The sequence below is a fragment of the Taudactylus pleione genome, unplaced genomic scaffold (genome assembly GCF_031769625.1).
Source record: "Taudactylus pleione unplaced genomic scaffold, aTauple2 ptg000095l, whole genome shotgun sequence".
Lineage (NCBI taxonomy): Eukaryota > Metazoa > Chordata > Amphibia > Anura > Myobatrachidae > Taudactylus > Taudactylus pleione.
Genome location: NW_028284497.1, coordinates 23,571,408 through 23,594,609, shown reverse-complemented (window position 1 = coordinate 23,594,609; position 23,202 = coordinate 23,571,408). Strand labels below are relative to the sequence as shown.

General features: G+C 34.8%; 1 protein-coding gene across 1 annotated transcript in view; it reads right to left on the bottom strand.

The window, feature by feature from the left end:
* Positions 1-4,973: 4,973 nt before the first annotated feature.
* The window catches only part of CNTNAP4 (contactin associated protein family member 4), a 377,413-nt gene continuing 359,184 nt past the window's right edge, over positions 4,974-23,202 (bottom strand). Inside the window, exons 18-24 of the mRNA XM_088470185.1 lie at positions 22,369-22,608; positions 19,853-20,074; positions 16,956-17,089; positions 14,302-14,389; positions 10,753-10,974; positions 8,945-9,016; positions 4,974-7,513 (exon numbers count right to left, since the gene is read on the bottom strand). Coding sequence (XP_088326311.1) covers positions 7,314-7,513; positions 8,945-9,016; positions 10,753-10,974; positions 14,302-14,389; positions 16,956-17,089; positions 19,853-20,074; positions 22,369-22,608 — 1,178 coding nt within the window. The 3' untranslated portion in view covers positions 4,974-7,313. The remainder of the gene's footprint in view (positions 7,514-8,944; positions 9,017-10,752; positions 10,975-14,301; positions 14,390-16,955; positions 17,090-19,852; positions 20,075-22,368; positions 22,609-23,202) is intronic.

Below are 23,202 nucleotides of genomic sequence, written 5' to 3'. Positions count from 1 at the left end.
TATCCCAGGAAAATCTCCGATGTGGAGTGAAAAGTCCAGCACGAACTTTTCGCTCCCATATTGAATACCCCTATTTGTGTATGGAGAAGCTGAATGGGACTGGGCTGCAATGGGCAAGTGTGGGCTTAGTACAGTTAAGGGCGTGTTCACATAATTGTGAAACAATTGGACATGGACACATTCACGATATGCTCTTTAGTAAGTGTACTTCATGTGGATAATGGAGGGGCGTAAATACACAGTGATGATCAGTGGTGGTTCTGAAGCTGGGGCTTCCATGCAAAACTAAAAGAGGTGGAGACACACTTACTGCACCACTGAACACTGCCTGGCTGCCCCAATATTGCCTACTGGGAGTCTGCAGGAAGCCAACAGGGACCAGCCGGTTACAGCACACACAGGACAGCAGAGCAGCAATGTATTACCCACCGCTTAGAATATTTTGCTAGTCAGCTTCCATTGACTAGCTATCTGCCCTTCTCTAGTGATGCAGTCTGTGTCTGCATCCTCCATAGTTTGTCTGTTTATTTCTGTGTTATTCCAACAATATGTCAACATACTGCACATTTTCTACCTATAATATGTCAACTTTCACTGTTACTTTGGATATTCCTTGTACGACACTGTGGAAATTAAACCTTAAAAATGAAAGATAATAATAATAATAATAATAATAATAATAATAATAATAATAATAATTTACTACTAGGCTGTCGTCACATTTGAATTCTATCTTAAGAAGTAAGTATACACGCGTGTATACCCGATGTTCATCTGCCATATACTATATACTGCTGTTTTTAACTTGGAAACATCTTTGCTTTGTCAAATCGTAGGTAGTCACAGTCTTCAAAGTGCTCTAACAGAAAAAAGTGGGTATTTATCAGTCACTTGGATTGGAGGTAGTTTATGCACTAACCATTTCAAATCTATTGTAAAAGTACACATATTTCACATTCCTATTCTAGCTGCAGTAGTTGAAATTTGTTATAAATAAATTAATTTGCAGTCATTAAATAAAACACTATTAAAAGATTGTAGGTAGATTGCGCTAAATAAACAAAACATATATTTATTCCATTAGTACTGGTATGTTTTTAGCAACTATTTTTCAACATTTTCAGACTCATTAGTGTATCGGCTTTTTAATATTATTATAAACTATTTTGTACAAAGTAAGGCTTCATTTCTATAAACCTGAAGAGTAGAATTTAAAGGTCTGTGGGCCTAGTTCAGCAAGGATCGCAATTGCCAAGTTGCACGCAGGCTATAGATATATGATGTATGCCCTCAGGCAGCTTGGCAATTGTGATCCTTGCAGATATAATAATGCAGCAGGAGACATCACGCCTCCTGTGCATTACTTATCCGAGCTGTGTTGTCCAACGCAGCATCGGATAATCTGCGTAACATCAGCCAGCTAAGGTGACCAATGGGGTCAAGCAGCCGGCCGCCGCAGTTGAGAGGAAGACGCCAGGATATCTCCATCAGCCGACAGAGATACTGGCTTCCTCTCTCCCCCCCAATGGCGGCAACACATCTCCGTTTCAGAAAACGGAGGTCATCGCCGCCCCTCCCCGCCCACAAATGGCAGCAGACTGTCAGTCACTGACAGTCTGCTGACAGTTTGCAAGCTGGATCGCATGTCCATTCTGCACATGCACATAATGGGACATGCGCCTGCGCAGATTCCCGAACATTGCAAGTCTGCGTTCAGCAGTGCACTAGCGTGAACTGCTGATTCAGGCCCTGTGTTTTTCTTTTTTTTTATTATATTTATAGGGAACAGACCATTACACTTTTAACTGATTTCAACATCATTATTTGGAGCATCTGATTTATATTGCCCTCCTATAACCTCTTGTTTGTTTCAAACATATGATATGTTGTTGATCTTATATAATTATCCTTATTTTAACAAACATACAGTAAATGCAATGCCAGCACTAGCTAATTGCTTATGATTGCAGATTCAACAATGAAACTACTAGGTGTTTTTTTTAATTTCTTGTGCATATATTATCATTTTGTGTGCATATTTTAGCCAGTTTTTTTTTTATTTTCGCACACAAATAGAGCCTTATTTGCTATTTTTGAAAGGTTTGGTTTATTTTTGTTCACTTCTAACATATTTTGCTATCTAAAAATAAATTTTTAACCACATAGGCTTAAATATATTTTACATTTGTCTTATGTAAACTGGGCATATGCACCATCTCCTGATTTTATTACATGTTTTCATATACAGTACATGGAATTGTGGGGGGGGGATTGTTTTTCATTTTTTTTTTTTAGTGAATGCATTTTACACCTGTAATCTTGGATGCAATTGCATTCAAACTCAGCACTAGGCTCAATGTGTATATGCCTAAAGGTAAACATACACAGAACATAAAGCTAAGCAAAACAATTACTGTAGGCATGGCTTGGAATTCATCAGACTTTTGCAACTTTAGGAGCCTTTAATTCAATTGGAAATTAAATTTTGCTCATATGTAATTTTCACCTCAGTAAAATTGATACGAAATTAAGTTTAAGGTGTAAGTTCTGAAAAACAAATTCTCTGAAAATGTAACAAGTAGCAACAAAATTGAACACATTTTTATTAGACGCTTCCTTTACCCGCAGAAAGTTGGTTTTGTTTTATACAGTGAAAAGCAGTGTGAACAAATAAGATGTAAAATGCAGAAGAGAGCTATGGTCAAAGAGCATGTCACTCATTCAAGTAATAAATATGCAGAACTACTGTATGGAGGGTAATGAAACCTCTAGAGCAGCAAGCCTAAATGAACAGTAAGAAGTGATCAATAGAGAGTCCATATTGTATATTTAGGTGCAATTTCCTAATCCATCCCAATCAAGGTCTAATCCTTGGTACAGTTACAGTAGTAAATCCATGTAGTTTTAAGCATTTGAGTAACCTTTGTCAATTAGAATTTTCATATACATGTAGCCTTTTTTATTCAGCATGTGCAACCTTACTGGGGCACTTGGTGAGCAAACTGAGGAAATGTTTAGCCTCTTATTTCCAATTTGAGAGTTTATTATATGATTAAACATAGCAGCCAAATTAAATTATTATTGTTTTCCATTATATACAGTAAGAGATATACTATTGCACATGGCTATTGATGAAAAGTTTTTGTGTGTGTTGCTAAGATGGGTTCCTCCCATTTGTAACCTAAACATAAAGTTACAGTGCATCCGGAAAGTATTCACAGCACGTCACTTTTTCCACATTTTGTTATGTTACAGCTTTATTCCAAAATGGAATAAATTCATTTTTGTCCATTTTTATTTTATAAAATATTGTTGAAATATTGCAGGATTGTGAGTCTAAGGAAACAGACAGACTATAGGGAGCCTGTATTCATCACTAAGGGGGAAAGGGAATTCAATTAAACCCAGTAATTTATCGTAAGCTAATTGATCCCCCAGTACTACTCAGTTAGCCCTGAAGGCAGCCTGCAGACTGCATAAACTGTGATTATTTTCTACAGATGTGATCAGACCCAAAAAGAAATCCCTAATAAACAGCCTGTGCCATAACATAGTGCCTGGCTATGTTAAGACATAGGTCTGGGAATGTATCTCAGATTTTATGTGTTAACACCCGCTACCAGGTTAATTTAATGGGTAGGAAAAAGGTGATCTTCTTGAATAGCCCCAGATGTTAAAGCCCAAGGCTACCATCCTTATTCACACCCATTAAATTAACAGGGCTATTTGAATTCCCCCCATAGCATTCTAAAGTTACATCACACAATACCATCATGTTACACATTGAAAAGCACCTAGAATCACAAAGGATAGTTATCCATTTATTAATATCCCCTGCCAATTGTAATCTTAATGTGAGATGGTATGAGTAAATAAAAGTCTGTAAACATGGCTATCTGAAATTGTATTAGGCTAATTTAGAATTTGATAATTTCATCATACTGACTGCATTATTATTTCATGGGAATGTTTGTTTGCAGTATATGTATACATATGTACAGTATTGTAGCATACACATGGTCAAATTTGTCAGATTTGTCATATCTGTCAGATCTGTCAGATGAACGATTTGAACTAATTACCAAAGATTTGAATGATTTAAATGATTTGAACGATTGAATGATTTTTGACTGCATTAAAATGAATGGAATCGTCCAAGTCTGACTGCAAACACATCAGATGTCAGATATCGTTATCTGACCATCGGGAACGTGCATTGTTCATCGTCCATCGTTCAGGCATGTCAGATATGTCAGATTTTCCTTCAGATATGAACGATTGAATGATTTTTTAAATCATTATAGTTCAGATCTGAAGAAAAATCTGACCGTGTATATGCACCATATGCCTGTATGTATATGCATTATACTGTAAATAAATAATTTATATATAAACAATGTGTGGTTATTTCACCTCAAATAATGTAATTTCTCTCTATTGCCTTCCAATGTATGAGTGAAGATTAGATAGACCCTATAGGTAGGTGGTACTTAAATAGGTTAATGGAGGTAAAACAGTCAAGGATTGATACTTTGTTTCAGTAACTTTGTAACCTGTCACCATAGATACATAGATTCATAACTTAGATTTCTGTGTTGATAGGTCACACAGGAGATGTAATTTCACTTCTACTTTCTGTCATGGTTCCAAAATATATATCAGATACTATTAATACAGTATGAGGATCATATTTATCTTTGTACATATTTTTCAGAATTTTATTATAATTAAAACACAATTTTTCTTAAAAGACAGTGCTCAATTTATTATTGGATAAAATAAATAATTTTCCACAATGAAATGAGTAATGACTTGCACAGTAGTGTTTTATTTATCATATATTGTATGACATTGACCTCAGAAAATATTGATTGAAAAGAATGCACTAATGTTGAGTAATAATAAACTGCTAATAACAGTAAAAAAGTAATATCAATACATTTGATAAATAATATATGGCTTTTGCTATTTCTTATATGCCATACTCAAGAGTGGTAATTAAGATAAAATAAAAATATAATTGCAATAAAATGATTTCACGGGATGATAATTTTTTTGTTATTCCTATTGATAGTAATTATTATATTAATTTATAAAACCAGCTTTATTTTTGGAAAATTATTTAATTAGGCCCAGACCTGACCTATAGTAGCTGAATTGGTAAAAGGGTTTAAAATCCTTTTTATAAATTTGCTGATGCCGAAATTTCATTTTCTAAAAAAAGTTTTATACTGAAACAACTTTATGACTTTCCAAATTTTTGGTAGCAATATTTAGTAAATTAAGACAATTTTTAAACTGCTCCACTGAATATTTTCCTTATTCTACATTTGGGCACAGAAATCAGCAAATTTTTCTGTCAGAATTTGATTTCTGTGTTGCATAGTAGACCCTTGATTATTTAAATATACCAGGAATCACCATATTATTTATGTTCTTCTTGGACGTCTTCATTATAACACCCCAACCACACTCGAGCTCAGTATAATGTTGAATTTACACATACTGTATAGGATGGCAAAATCGGAACTTGAAGATAGTGTTGCCTCTTTACTACAAAAATCTATAACAAAACAAAATGTGCTATATGTGCAATTCTGTACCACTTCTTTCTCATCTCTAGTAGTAGTTGAATAATAAAGGAGTTTTCTTCCAGATACTTGCTATTATTTGTTTGTACTTGACTTACCGTAAGTTTACTATATTTCACTTTATATGTATTATTAGCTGATGTACCCAGTTTCACCTGGATAGACCATAGATCTATTAATTTCCATCATACCATGAACAGATGCAGAGACAACAGTTTGCACAAAACACCATAAGTAAAGGGACGTGCCAAGGGGGAACTCAGCAGAACTGGTGTAGTTGTCCTGATTGTTATTGAACATGATGGAGAACTCCTCCCAGTTATCCACCATGTGCCTCACCAGCTATTAGCTGAGTGGAATACATGAGATAGAAGAGGGAACGGAACAGACAGGCCCTGTATTCTGTGATGGGGCACCATCTCCCCTTTTACATCAAAAACTCAATTGCCATGTTCAAGATAATGAAAATTCCAAATACAAAGCAAGTGAAGTATCCAAATGGGAAAAAAAACTAGTGTTTAATCCTTAGCAGTGGTGACTCCAAAGGTGGAGCTGCAGAAAAGTCCAATATTCAAAGAAGGAGAACCGACTGCTGCCAAACATCACTGGCAGTTGGTGTGGCTCCCTTATTTGAATATTGGACTGCACTGCACCTCTGAACCTGCCACTTGACCCAGACAATGAGCTTCAGTGCCACAGCACTTGGGACATGTTGCTTTGTCACCCAATCACCTTGGTCGAGAGTGAATAGATCACATGTCTTTTTTTTTCAGGTTGTTTAAGAGATCAGTTACTGTACATGGATACATCTCCACAGATTATAAATGCGGCACTGTAGAAGTATTAGCTGGAAAATACCAGACACATAAATAAGAAAGAGCTTACAAAGTGGAAACTGGATGGAAATCTGCTAAAAATTTATAAAAAAAAGTACTACATGCAATTTGTGAGCTCTTTTACTGTACTGTACTGAAATGTATATTTTAAGAATTTTCAAACAGAATTGAATGAATATATTTTTATTTAGTGTTGATTGTTTCATTATAGTATTTGTTTTATCATTTTATGGGGAAGGGGGTTATACCTTCAAGAATAAAATCTCATATAATAAACTTGTTTCTGGCGTTGTACCATACTAACACCATAAACATGTTTTTAGCATTTTTCTGCTTTCTATGTTTTCTCTCCCAGTTTTTAGAATTATAGGTATTTCTTTCAAAGAAAATAATAATTTGCTGAACATCTTAATCACTCATATGGACTAAATCATTGAACGTGGCATTTACAATATAAAACACTACATAACCTTTTTTTGAAAACAATATATTACAGTTCAGATGTTACCATTAACAAAATGTTTCAATCACAGACATAGTTAATAGCTTCAACTTGAGAATAGTCTGGAATTATTATTTCAATGTAGATTTCTTCAGGCTTAAAAAGTCACATCAAAACAATCTGAAACTACCAACAATTAAAGAGTGTACTATACAGCGATTACTCTCAATGAGAATGTTTTATTAATCCAAAGAAATGCTTGTCAGTTTTTTAGAGGCCTTTTTTAGTGATCACTGTAACTGATCATATGCAGTTTAACACAGGTCTAGTCCTTTGTTTGTTTGCAGTGCATGTCTATTGTTTTAATTTTGTTGTTCGGCTAGTGCCCCTTGCTTAGCAAGAAAGTCTGTCTGTCCCATTGTTTGACTGCACAATGAAAACACATTAGAAAAAATATTCTTTTTGACTTTCATGGATTGTATTTTGCATACTGATCTCTGCTTTCAGCACTGCTGCTGCCTCTACATTGTCCTCATTTTCTGATTCTTTGGCATCATTTTTCTTATATGTATTCTTCTGGAGATAAATTCTTACTGCTATGGCGGTGATGCATAATACTATGAACACAGCAACAGATATTACACCTGTAAAAATGATAACAGACAGAAAAGTTAAATAAACCTATATTTTGAATGTGAAATATCAGAAATCATAATGAATGCACAAAATATATTTAAATGTATTTACATTTCGCGGCACCAGCTTTTATGTGAGCCTTAATACATAAAACACCTTTTAATAAAATGAGCACTAACGGGTATGCTGGGCATACACTATGCAATTATCTGTCTGATCTCCCTGATATCGGTGGATCGGCCAGATAACTGCACAGTATATACGGGAGACCAATATATTGGTGGATTGGCCAGATAATTGTACAGTATATATGGGCAACCAATCTGAAAATATCGATCGTCCAGCATGCCTGTTCGTTGCAATATTTTCTAAGTGAAAGTAGGCCGCATCGGGCAGTGTATGCCCATCTGGGGCAGACCGATGGACATTTCCCTTGTTCCTTCACAGGGAAGGAACAAGTAAATGTCTCTTCCCCTGGGGAGGAGTGCAGATATCATGGCCCATACACTGGGAGTTGTCTCATAATGTATGGCCACAATATCAGGCTGTCAGATAAAATGCCTGCTGGTTTGACATGCATTTTATCTGTACGTGTATGCCCAGCAGTAGAGAGAGAGAGAGAGAGAGAGAGAGAGAGAGAGTGGTAAAGTGGAGACAGATAAAGTACCAATAAATCAGCTCATAATAGACCTTTTTAAAACACAGGGGAAGATGTATGATGGGAGGGCTAATGGGGAGCAAATGGCTGGACCTGCTTAACCTATTTATCACAGTGAAGCAGGTCCAGACACCACTTGCATGTATTATCACTCAGTTTGCTGTAGAGGGAGAGTGTTAAGTCGCCTGTCTGGGAAAATCACACTTTCCCTCTTTCAGCTGTCACTGATCGGCAGCTGTGTCTGACTGCACATGAGCCAGATATTTTCATGCCAGCTTTTCTCAAATGTTAACAACAAATAAAACTTTATTATTAATAGACAAAGGGGGAGACTGCAGCAGCATCAGTCTGAGCTAGCGAAATCGGAAAAGGTAAAAATCGGAATGGTCATTGCAAAAATGTAAATAGTTGCAAACTTTGGTGATGGGATGAGTATAAGGAGTGATGAATATAGATAAATGGAATAACTGTAATGCAGTATTTATACAATGCACTTTTTTTAGTAATACTGTATGACATGACAGGTTGTATTGAAATATAATACTTAAAACTAAAATAATAAGCTAATGTTCTTATACTAGGGACCAGATAAAATAAACATATTTGCAAAGATCATATTAGCTTCGGTTTAGAATGGATGAAACTGTTGGGATTAGCTGCTATCATTTAGCAACAAATTAATTGTCTCTAGGCTCTAAATGAACATACTGTAGTGTGTTTACATATTGTACAAATTAATAAAGTCATATAATGTGTAACACTAGAAACATTTTTATTTTACCTCCAATGAGAGCAAAGCCACTTTTCAATACATTTGATAATGGTTCTCCGTTATCCATTGGTCCCGAATGATCTGAAATAGGCCAATAAAGTAATTTGTGAGCAAAGGTCATTGTAGCTTTGGTCATCTATCCCTTACCTTTTGGCTAGATGTACAAATTAGAGATGTGCGATTCGGTTTTACTCGGATTTACTCAAATATGTTCGGTTCTCATAAATGGAATTATATTGGCTACCTGGCTCTCACGTGTTTTGGATAGCCAATAAGATAAATCCAAACTAATTTGAACTTGCGCTAATTTGGTGATAAGAACCGAATAAAACCGAACCCACACATCTCTAGTACAAATTCATTAGTTGGCTATTCATAGTAAGTTTATATAATACTATCATTAAAATAAGGCACATTTACTATTGGGTTCGCAGTCATTGCCCACAGAAGAAGTTTTAAAAGCTGTTTATTGCAGTTTGTGAAACTAAACTCTAATGATCAGAATTGAAAAACTCTATCTATGAAACTTATATTCAGACAAAAAAAAAATTTCTCCAGTTTTATTATTATTACATTTTATTTATAGGGCGCCACAAGTGGTCCGCAGTGCCGTACAGGGAGCACGGAACATTACTTTACAATACTATAATCAAAATGTAAACAGAGCACATGTAACAAATAGCAACACAATTCTCCACACAATACAGCTGGGAAGGTGAAGGCTGTCATTGAAGTTCTTGAGAAGAGGGCTGTGAGGCAGTAGGGAGGAGGACCCTGCTCCTAGGAGCTTACAATCTAGGGGAGTATCAATTTTTGTTTACAGAGAATTGTAATAATGATTTCTATCAAAGTGGATAATACTGTGCTATATGCACTGAGAGGAAATATAATTGTATTTAAATGAATGCAAATGCAGTTACAGTATAAAAGTTTTGTTAAAAAGAGATAAAAAAGGAGATTAAAAGTGCAATGTTCTATGGTATTGAAAGTTCCTAGTTAATGGAGCTTTTTTTTCCTGAAAGAAAATGAAAAGGTCATGCAATTTGAGTTATTTTTCTCAAACACTCTCAAAAAGGCCTATTTTCTATCATTGTTCATCCTAACATGTCAGTAGCAATGAAGGACAGCCCGTTGTACAAGTGCTGCCACTGCCCTTCTTTAATTATGTGCTTCGGAGGTTCACCATGTTTTGCTATTGCAGAAGAGAACCTCTTTGGTTACCTATAGCGATACAGGTGATGCCCATCGCCAGGGGTACCAAGGAAGTCCTTATAAACAGAGGGAATTTCATAATCTGGGCACAATCATAATTTTTTATGGGTTTAGAGATCTTTTCAATTTGATAAACAGACCCCTTAATCTTTTTGTTAATGAACGTGCTATGTCTTTATTGAAAAGCATAGTCCTTTTAGGAAATTTAAAACAAACTGCTATTATGTCATCATTATCTGTCATATTACATTAATGCTCAATGAATGCTATGACTACATTATGGATTGTATCATAGCAAACTAATAATATATCACTTCAAAGATGTGGCAAATGAAATGTAGCATTTAAATGTTTCAGATTGTCAATTAAAACTATTCAGTAGTTCTCCATACTGATTGTGCAACAAAATGAAATGTGCAACCAATACCTTGTCATGGGAAGTTAATGATAATAAATAAAAGCACCACTCTAAATATAACAAACACGGGTCTTGGATAAAGATTAAAAACATTTTTAAAATGACAAAAATGAGCAATATGGGAAATAATCAAAGAAGGTTTGACATTTTAAATATAACAGTATAATAGAGGTAAAATAAAAAGTACCTGAAAATGAATGGGTTGTTTCACCAGATGTTGTATCCTCTCCATTTAAGGACCCACAACTGGATTCTGAAACATGACCCTTTTTGGCAATTTGATAAGTATGATTATTTTGGAACGCAAGCTTTAGCAGAAAAAGGCTATTAAAATGCAGAGCAGAAAGACACCCAATGAATCCATTAGCATCGGCTTTCATGGTCGCTGGATCAATATCAATATCCTGGCCTAGATAATAAAAACAGGATTTAAGCGTTACATTACTGTGCTTCTCATATGTTCAACAAATAACTAATGCACAGTAAATTCATATACTGTATTAGTCAATATTGGTGAAAATTTAACCAAATCACTTCTTACAAATACATCAAATTCAGAAAATGGTGGACATTAATAGTAACATGATACAAATACAAATATGGATTACATTTTTCATTACGTTTGCGGCAAAAAGTATAGTAAATGTCATAAAAATGATCCTTGTCTTTTTCCACACTGCCACTGACATTTCACTGGTCATTATATATAACAGTGACTGTAGGGGGTATATTTACTAAAGTGAGAGTGTTTAGAAGTGGAGATGTTGCCCATAGCAACAAATCAGATTATACTTAACACTTAACTAGCACCTTCTATAAGATAATAGCTAGAATCTGATTGGTTGCTATGGGCAACATCTACACTTCTAAAAACTCTCACTTTAGTAAATTTACCCTTAGGAGAGAAGCCACTTAATAATCTTAATCTACCATATTCTGTGTGTATACATTTGGGGAGATATATCAAACCTTCAAAAAAAAGCACAAATTCAGATTGTAACTACTGTATCATATATCAAGTACTTTACATTCTATAAAATTATAGCTAGCAGCTGATTGGTTGCTATCGGCAATGTCTCCTCCTGTCCACTAAGAAAGATTTGATACAACTCAACACTGAAGTGTAATGATTATTTTTTTTTTTAACTAATTCTTGTTTTTAGAACAGTCTGTAAATCTGGATTTTGGGTATAATATCCCATGTCTGTAATTACGTATCAGCCATTAACCCAATGATTTTTATTTTACTGTACTAGTATGATTAGTTCATAAAATATATTTTATTTATTCAAATTGCTGTGGGACCAGATCATTTGTTGCTTTCTTAATCAATGAATTAAGCATATATTTCAAAGTGTTCAGTATTACTTTAATATGGATTTGCTGTAACTAAGTATACTTAAATTACCACCAGAAACATGATATTTTTTTCTTTATTAACATGTTTCTTCACATTTAAAATGCAATTAAATTGACATTCATGGAACATACTATCATGGGAATATTTTCCCATTAAGCTTTAAGCCTTGTATGATATCCTTGTTTATTACACAACATGATTTGCAAAAAGACTGCATGCAAGTTAAAACCTTTAAATGAGTAGTTTCTTCCTTTAAATCAAAGACAATTATACAGTATATCCCAATTGGCTTAATATTGCATTTCTTGATGGCCTAACCATTCCACTAGACTTTTTCAGAACTGCCTGCACTAATTGCTTCAGCCTACACTTTTTAATATATGCATAGTCACATGCCAGATTCTGTGGTGAAACTTTTAATTTAAGCACCATTTTTAACAAACATCACAGACATGGGATTACTGTAGCGGCTCTTTTCTTTCAAAACAGAATTGTGTTGTAATTTCAGCTGCACTTTTCATGTCCGTGAATAACCATTTCTAGTCATATATTCAACCTTCATTTCCTTAAAAAATAGATTGATTTACTATCCAAAAATAAAGCCTGTAAAAAGCAAGGGCTAAACCTTATACTTTGTTTTTACCTTTAACAGGCAATCTAAAGCCAGTTCTTAAAGCTTCCAAACATAGTGTGTAAACTGTGACACTTTTGAATATGGCAAGCAATATCAAAATATTGTACATGACAGAAAGTATGTGTATATGTGTATGGGGATATTTACTATTTTATTATTTTTGGCTATCAACATTAAAAAGCATTCCCCAAGCTGTAAGCTTTTTGAATGCCCAACATCAATAATCGACCATGTATGTGAGCGTTCAGATTTACCAAAAGTAGTATTGCAAATAAATACAGATAAGCAGATGTAACTTGCATATTGCATATTCTAATGTGAGTGTCTGTGTCTGCATGCATGCAAGGGTGCAATACTGCAATACATTCATTTATGAATGTAGGTAAAAGAAGCCCTTTCTACTGTATCCCCACAAAAGAAAACTTCAGTTGACTAAAATCTGGTTATCCACAACAGTGCTAACAAATAACATTGAGGAAACTTCCTAATTGCAAGTTTTCATGGACCAGCATCAAATGATTTATAAATGGGAACTAAAATCTAGAGCACGCACGTATTAGTAGAATGTTTGATTTTCTTTAATATATTATTAATTTTTACCCTAGATGGTAGCATCAGAAGAATAAGATTTAAAAAGAAGTGTGAATTTCCCTTTTAATGTTGATCAGGAATTTACATCAACAATTTGGAATATCTCATAACAAAGGGCACCATTATAATGGTTCACTAATATTACAAATGTATTGGCTTTCAAAAAAATGTATAGGGGTGAGGGTTACAATTTAATAAATCATTATACAAATTTGTAAATGAAAAAGAGCAGAATAGAACAGAAATGCCTAATCATATCATTAAAATTATTACAAAAGTTAAAATACTGCATTGTTCATCTATTGGGATCATATTTTAACATATTAATGGATATGACTTTTTTAATGCTCATTACAAAGCTCTATTGCTTTTTTAATTTTAATTATTTATAGGCAATTTGGGATCTATTTTCAATTACATGCTCCACCAATCAAGATTTACCTAGAGAATTTTTACTTCTGTACAAAACACCCACATTCTATGAGAAAAAACTAGAAGAGTTTAAATGTTGTAGAATAATTAGCAAAGATTTAATAACACATCATAGTATGGAAAGTAAATCTTAAAACTTTTCAAAGCTGTCATTGTGATTAATGCGTACTTCATATTATGTAACAGCTTCTCATTAAAATTATTTGAATGCTATATTTTGTACACTTTGTAATTTTGTTTATGAGGTATATACCAGGTTTTCTTTTTAATATAAAACATAATGCACTACATTTAGCTGCTTTTGTTATTCTTACATTTCTTCTTATTGACTCATGAAATATCTTAGAAGCCATGTTTTATGTATTGCATTATGCATAAAAGTATTATTTAAAATAATTATGGTAATTTGTATGTCATATATATCTATTTGTCTGTGATCACAGCAGAATCATGTACTATGTTAAAAAAAGCAGCCCTCTTTAGAGGAAAAAATCACATTCCAGTATGTCTGATTAGCAATTGGAGAGATAAGTGTTAAATTAGTTTCACAAGAACCCACTTGCTCATCTGCAAGGAAGTACTTATTTCAGATAATGCTTCAAGTTGACAAAAGTGCATTTCTCTCTTGATTGTCAGAAAGTAATTCAATTCCCAGGCACATTTCTATTAAGGAGATGTAATATATGCAATATAGTATTAGAAAGGAAAAAAATGCATACCTGATATTTTACCAAGCATAAGAGAATGGACTGCGTTGAACTGATTACCAGAAGTGAGAATAAATTTTTCATTTGCATCATGGTTAACCTAACAGGATAATAAACAAGAAATAATTATGTAAAACATGGAAATGGACATTTTCATATATTGTTGATCTCTATTTTGTATATTTGTATATTTTATTTAATGCCAAACGGAACCTATCACAAAGATGACCACAGTTTTCAGCTATTTTGGTATGGCCACATTCACGTACCCATGATAGCTAGTATTTTTTTACTAATACATATTACTGTATGGTATATAACTGAATTTGGCCAACATTGAAGGTTATGGTGGTATACCGTATATACTCGAGTATAAGCCGAGTTTTTCAGCACATTTTTTGTGCTGAAAAAGTACCCTCTCGGCTTATACTCGAGTGAAGTGTAGCGCTGACCGGACGGAGTTCGGTCAGCGCTACACAGCACAAACACACAGCCGCCGGAGCCGGCAGCTGTGTGTTTGTTGTAATCAGCAGCCGCTGAGAGTCTGTCAGACTCTCAGCGGCTGCTGCTACTCCCACTGTGGGAGCCATCGTCCGGCTCCTGCAGTGGGTAATGGGAGAGACATCATGAGTAATGACGTCTCTCCCATTCAAAGCGACTGAAGAAGCTGTAAGCGGCGGGACCAGGAGCGGGGGTTTCAGATAAGTGATTTATTTTTAATTCTTATTACGTCTCTCTCTACTGGGGGCACTACCAGGGAGCCATTACTACAGAGGGCATTACCAGGGGGCGATTACTACAGGGGTCACTACCAGGAGGCGATTACTACAGGGGCACTACCAGGGGGGGGGGATTATTACAGGGGGCACTAAAAGGGGGGATTACCACTGGGGGAACTACCAGGGGGGATTACTACTGGGGGCACTAAAAGGGGGGGATTACAACTGGGGGCACTACCAGGGGGGGATTACTACTGGGGACACTGAAAGGGGGGATTACCACTGGAGGCACTACCAGGGGGGGATTACTACTGGGGGCACAACCAGGGGGAATTACTACTGGGGGCACTACCAGCTGCTGCATTTCCCACCCTAGGCTTATACTCGAGTCAATAAGTTTTCCCAGTTTTTTGTGGTAAAAGTAGGTACCTCGGCTTATATTCGGGTCGACTTATACTCGAGTATATACGGTAATCAACAACCATATGGTTCTGTAACACAGGTGCGCTGTGCACCTTTCCACAATATTGATTATAATTACTGTTCTGTGGTATGCATCTTATTGTCTGGTGCTGGGATTCAGAATTAACCTACAGACTTTATATTGTTGCAGCCTGCCTCACTGTATTTCAACCTAAGACCCCTAAGACTCAGCACCAGTGATCATAGGAGCATGTGCTAAGCCCTAGTTGGAGGAGCTCTGCACAACTACAACAGAAGCATTGGGGCTGCACAAGGCACTTACACTCATAAATGAACTGCATGTATAGCTAAGCCAAGCAAGATGTATAGTATGACATCCGCTTGGCAGTAAATTGGGAAAACCCTGCTTGCCCTCACTCCTTTATTTAGACATCTGTGCGCAGATACCTGAAGGAATAAAAAAATTGTTTGGATATAACTGGATCAAAGGTAGAGGCTTAGGGTACGTAATGGATGGTCTAGACTTGACATAAGCCCAATGCATCACATATTATATAAAGTAATTGAAGTTTGACAGGTAAAAACAAGTTTAGGGAAACATTGGGGATGGTATGTGAGTGCACTAAATGGCTAATTCAGTTAGTGGTGATGTGCTGCTGAGCATACCACAATTTCCAGCTGTAGAAAGAATGGACTATTACAGTATGCTACGCATTGTTATATTTCCTGCACACCTCTATGGTTTGTGAAATAAAACTAACACTGTTGCAGGTCATGATTTGCCATTCCAGAATGCTACCTTGTAGAAAGAGCCATTAAATGAATTGCTGTCTTAAGTTGAAAGATTCAAAGTTATTTTTCTATTTGGCTTTTATTTTATCATGATTTCTGTTTTATGGCTAACACTATTGCAACAAGGTGAGTCAGGAATGTAAATTACATTACTAATATCATGAGATTAAGAAAAAAGGGAACCTCTAGAATAAAATGAAAACATTTATCCTTAACCTATATATCTCCATCTAAAACCAATCTACTTTTCATACTGTATCTGCTCTTTGTCACAAGATTTAATCCTTTTCGCTCATCAAATTAAGTCAGTTTGTCTCCCACTTGTATAAGATTCACTCATATAAACATTTTCTGAGTACCTCAACTGAGTGCAATTTCATAATTTCCTTCCCAATATTTACACAGGGTTCCCTACCCCAGAGGTTCCCAAATGCAGTCCTCAAGCCACCCCAACAGTTCAGGTTTTATCCATGCTTGACCACAGATGATTTAATTAGTACCTCAGTCAATTTGATTTAACCATCTGTGTTCAGTCATGGATATCTCTAAAACCTGAACTGTTGGGGAGCCTTGAGGACCGCGTTTTGGAACCTCTGCCCTAACCCCTTGCTTCTGAGACATAACCATCATCCTTCTATATTTATGCCAAACACTCCTTTATCTAGTTTGTCTTCTTCGTAAAGCATTCACAAATACTGTAACATTGCAACAGATACAATTAAATGAAAATACCTCCACAAACAGAATCTCTTGTTTTCTCAAAATTTTCACTCTTTGCAGATGACCATCAGCTACATTTTTATAATTGACAGTAAAAACATCAGGATCATGGTGATAATCCAGTTTGTACCTAATTTGCAAACTTCCTGAGGAAAACCAATATAGTATTTTAGCATGACATTAAATGCTTGAATTGTAATCAATATTTTCAGTGCATATACAACTGGGGATCAGTTTGAAACACTTGATATTTTTTATTTTCTTAAAGAAAGGTTGATTTACTGTATAATGCTTTGGATAAATAATACATATTCTGAAGGTTCACAAACTCCCTGATTAAATGTTAATTGTGTAACTTAGTTCAAACAGGATATGGAACAGAATAAAGTGCTGTAAATCAGAAAAAGAAGCTAAACAATTATATGCATGATATGATCTTTACATTTGTAAATTAAAAATCAAAATAATAAATGCTTAGCTATTATCTGAGGACAATAAGGACAAATAATTGATATGTAAACCCCTTTGGACCTAGCTGATATCTTGGTAACAAATCAATCTCAAGTACACATTCTAGAAATTATTTATATTTGTTTAACATAAAGTAATCTATATGATTTTTTGGACATAATAAATCTCACCATTAGAAGCATCTGAAACATGTTATGTTACACAATCAACATTAATATTGAAAAATATGATCATAAGCCATTATTTAATTGTCATGATGATAAATACGATTAATATGATAGGTCTTCAGTATACCCCAGTATTCTAAAGATAATTTATTTTTTTTCCAGTGACAATTTCTAAATGACAATTCACTTTTTTTCTAATGTTTAGTCTCATTTACATTTAATATAATAATATATCCACTGCAAATATATTCCTTAAATGTTTGATGGGATTTGCATTAAGATAAAAATGGACTCCTTTGGAATTAATGTTGGACAATTATATTAGATAAACATTAGGAATATATGTAAGTAATATGGATACCAGGTCCAGACATAGGGCCTCATTCAGCTTCGGACAGAATTGCAAAGCTGCTCACATGCAACAATGCAGCATCAGATAATCTGCGGAACATTGGCCAGCTAAGATGACCCATGGGGTCACGCAGCCGGCCACTGCAGATGAGAGGAAAAAGCAAGGAAATCTCCATCAGCCAACAAAGATGCTGGCCTCTTCCCTCCTCCCCAATGGCAGTGACACGCCTCAGTTTAGGGAAATGGAGGCTATCACCTACTGCCCCTCCAGACCACAGATCTATCATTTCCCCTTTACTACTCTCACTGCCCTTCTAGACCACAGATATATTATTTCCCCACTGCTGCTCTTACTGCGCCCTCCAGATATTGCCTAGGTAAATTGAATGATCACTTCTCCCATCAGATGCAAATGCTTTGTGGTTGCATATTTTAAATTTTGTTATGGATACTACTTTTTGAAATTAATAGCATTTCTTTTATAAGAGTGATATAATAAAGTGTGCACACTTTATTGGAAACATACATTATGGCAGTTATAATGTTGACACACAGCATGTCAATTACATAATGTACTGTTTGTCAACAAAGTATGATGTATTCACTGGCTGCGACAAACCCCAAAACGGTTGAGGCACACCTGCTTTTAAGTCACAACACCCCTGTTACCTCCCCCAAACAGTAGGTGACTGCCAATCTCTCTGCGTCCTAATTTACAGTATGACCTCCATCGCAAGACCATTGCTGCACATGCACAGTGCAGCTCACATGCATGTGCAGTATAGGAAACATTGTCCGTTGGCGATAAAACCAAAACTGCATCCACCTCTGAATCAGGCCCATTGCCACAGTTAAATATTGTTTCTTGTTTCCAGCTGTTTTAGCAGCAGTTGTAACTATGGTATCTCTCCACTTTTAGTCACTGAAGCCCCTAATTGCATAGTTGGGATTCTGTTGTCTAATTAAAATCAACAGGGATTGTTAAATTAGTGCTGACAGACCCCCTTCTTGTTTTCATTTAACATTTAGAATTAAGTACTCCAGAAGTGGATACCTAAATTGTACTTTTTTCATCTTTTAGGGTACATCTATGTAAAGTTCTGGAGGCTGTGCAATTATATTAATCTTGTTTCTTTGTTCTATTGTTGTATTTTTAAGATATCTTCTTTACTATGCTATCTATTTTAGTTTGTAGATGCATTTATTTATCATTCCATTTAATTTTTTATGCAATATTTAACTTTTTTTCTATTATGGCGATGCTAATATTTTTTTTATATTTAAGCTGAGACCTTTTTCTCCTCTAGGTGAGAAAAACAGTCAGTTCTATATATATATATATATATATATATATATATATATATATTGAAATTAATAAAGAAGCTATACCATGAATTGTGTGCCCTTTTAACTTCTATTGTAATTTCTTTAAACAGCAAGTTTGCTAGTTGTGCTCAAACTATCAGCTGCATCAATCTTCTATGTACAAGGAGACTTCACCTCTATTTCTAATGTCTTCAAATCTTACTTGTCAGACTGAACAAATTCCCATTTTTTATCTTTTTTTTCATCTCACTCATCTGGTGTGAATTTACACCATTAATTTTTAGTGATTTTCAAAGCAATATTTTATAAAATATCTGTTCTAGATTCCCCTTATCTATAACTCATAATGCTTAAATTGATGATTCTGTAATTTTGACAAGTTTGGTGATTTTGTATTTATGTTTTAATGGTTTCAGAAAGTGATGATTTTAATAGAAATAGATAATAGTTTAGAACGATTAGAAATTCACCATGTTTATTATTAAAAAACTAGTAAATTTGATGATGGTTTCAGCAAATCTATATTTATTAGATTATCTAAGTCTCTACTAAACAATAAATTAATTTCCAAAAAACGATGTCATCAATACTTACCATTTTTTGAGATGATCATTGAAATATATTGTTTATTAAAAGAGCTCACAAAAAGTAATAAACTTGGTGTTTGTGTTGTCCTAAAATTAAAAGCAATACTCTCACTTGACGTTGTATCCATGTAAAGAGAAGATGTATACAAACTTGAATTTTTGGACATGGTATAATTTTCTTGAACATTATACACTATTGAGGATTCTGCTTCAAAATATGCTGAGATTTCTGTAAAAGAGAAATAGAACATTCCATCAACACACATTTTCAAATAGGACATACAGTACAATACAGTTACAGGACCTATGAATGAAATGTTTGAAATTTAGGAATATATTTACATAGTGGCAACTTTTGCAAGTTGACGTTTCTCATCAGGTTTCACATCAAAATTTAACTTAGCACACCCTGCAAAGCCCTGTGTTTTTATGCACTTAATATTAGTGCAACAAACTTTGAGAAGCGGCTTCTCTTCAAATGCCGCTGCTTCATAAATATACTAGAGATGAGCAGTTTGGTTTTGACTATTTTTTTTCCGCCAAATTAGTGCAAGTTCGAATTTACCTTATTGGCTATCCAAAACACGCAGGAGCTGGATAGTCAATTAGATGCCATTTTTGAGATCCGAACATAATTGAGTAAAACCAAACTACACATCTCTAAAATATACCCTCAAGGCTTCGCCTAAGGATTTTTTCTTTTCTTTACCCCTTTGTAAAGAAGGCTCTTAACATCTACAGTGAAGCTGCCCTGGCCAGTCATTAAATGTCTGTGCTCCACACATTTTTTAAATTCCTTTTTTATTTAAAGCAGGACGAAACTAAGTGAGTTGAGAAGATTTAAATAAAGTATTTTTGATGAGTTTAGTTTTTGTTTTACTGTATGTTTTTATATATAGCACAACAGATCCCAGATCAGAATGCCACTTGCAGCTCTACAAGGACCAGCATATTCAACCAGTTTATGGCTCCCAGGGCTTTCATAGACCAGTATTTCCCCATTCAAAATTGCTATTTTCTAAGTTTTAACTGATATGACCCCCAACACCCAGTGCTTGCAGTGCAGTTTTATTTTTGTCTAGATTGCACATATGCTGCACAGGCTGCCTATTCCCTTCCCTATAACAAGTCTCCAAGTGTAAAGTTTCCTAAGGGTAGTACATATTTTCCTATTCTTGCAGGATGTCCAGGAGACTCTCAAAACTTGGTTGGCTCCCCAGGGTGTCCAGACAATTGGGCATACTCCCAAAGGCCCCCTACGGCTGCCTGCAGCCACCAATTTCCAGCACTTAGAGTGGGTGCTCTGGGCAGCTTGATGATGCAATATACATAATCATGGCCCCACCCCCTGATTTACAATGCCAATTATCATGGCACTGTATAGTGGGATATGGGGATATGATGATATGATTGTGGTGTCACACCACCTACACCACCCAGTGCACCCAACCCCAATGCACCAGTGTCCTGACAGCCTCATTCTGAAGGGGCATCTGAAAATCTATCAACTATGATTTAAGATGCAGCTGAATTTGCAAACAAACATAAATATAGACATCTTTTGGAACATATGCACACTACAGAAGTTATTTACAGTACTCCCAGGTCTACATAAGGCCCTTAAGGGAGTTGTGTTATATGTCTGTCAAAACTAATGTGTTTGTGGCTCAAGATGGAATCGTTTTGAAGGAGTAGACATTTTTCTCATCAGCTGATGAGAAAAGTTAAGTGAAAAGTTGAGTCTTTCCTTTCTAAATGTGGTTTAAGTGTAGTATTACAGTACAAAAATAAAACAAAATTTGATTTTAGTAAGTGAGATTATTAAAATTAGACAAGGAGTGAAGAGAGTGAATTATTATGGACATTCATGGAGGAGAGGCACATTTCCATAAGTGACCACCAGACATTAGATATACCATATTCTGATTTTCATATATGACTAGTTCTATCTAAGGTTTTCAATATATTACTTTGAGTTCATCAGTTTCTTTAATTTCCAGTGCTTAATGATGTATCTGACTATGGAAACTGGTCACATTTAAATATTTATTTGATAAAACTAATATGCTTAGTACACAAAAATTATGCAGTGCATTTCATAAAATATTTTGTCGCCTCAAACCCTGGTTATGCTAACCATTTCTTTATAGCCTTCATTTGCTTTATGACCATCAAATATATTTATTTTTAAGTCTCAGTAAAAAGGATCAGAGTATTTATTCAACTTTGAAAATTGTATTCATCTGACTTCATTTATACCATTAACAATTACATTTTTTAGACACTAGGAAATGTATTAAATAACCAACTGAAAGTGTGCCTAAACATTTACAAATTGCATATTTAAATTTTTATATTTAACTTCCTTTAAATTCAGTAAATACTAGAATTTGTATAAATGCTATGTTTAGGTTTGTACCATGCATTGACTCCTTTTTCACTTAAAGCCTCAATGAAACATGTAGTTTGACCTGAGTTGCCTAAAATTTTTGCATACAAATTTATCTATTGAAATATAGTCACCTTTTTTACAAAAAGCTCCAGTATATGATGACAAACTGCAATCACATGAAAATCCATTTTGCTTTTCAACACATTTTCCTTCATTATGACATAAGCTCCCATAGCTGCTACAATGTCCAGGACATCCTGGTTTGATCCCTGGTGTCACTTTAGCTCTTTCTTCCAAATCAATAGCTATGCCATTTAACTTTAAAGAACGAATACATCCTAAAAATCCTTTCTGTCTTGATGGCGTCCCACCTGTATAGGACAATAAGAAACAGAAGGACAATAAGAAACAGAAGTAAACATTCAATGGATTTTGTATAATAATGTATTTAAAACCATGCAGCAGTGAGCAGCACCATATATTTCAAGAGCTTTATTTGTGCTCTTTAATTTGAGAGTTAAATGAATACCAACTGAAACTCTGCCCAGACTGGGCATTTTGCTAGCCAGAAGTATAACACAATTGGCAGATTTTAAAATACAAAATGTCAGCTCTTTGTTAATTAATTAATGATTTAAATAAATTGTCCATATTCACCCAAAATTTTAAGATTCATTTATGACCACTCATAATTCTGGAAAAACACATTACCAGGCACACTCTAAACAATGTAATAAAAACTTTCATGTCTCTACTAAAGGCAATATTGGTTTACAAAATTGTGACAACTGTGGGCAAAAGGTTTGCCTTTTAAATAGTACTGGACAAACCATCTAGGCACACTGATACAAAACCAATGCAATCTGTATAAGGTACAAAACTGCTGAATAGTTATGCTGCACTGTATGCTATGTTTATTTACAGAAATAACCCCCTTAGTTAGCCCCATCTTGCCTCACAAGAAA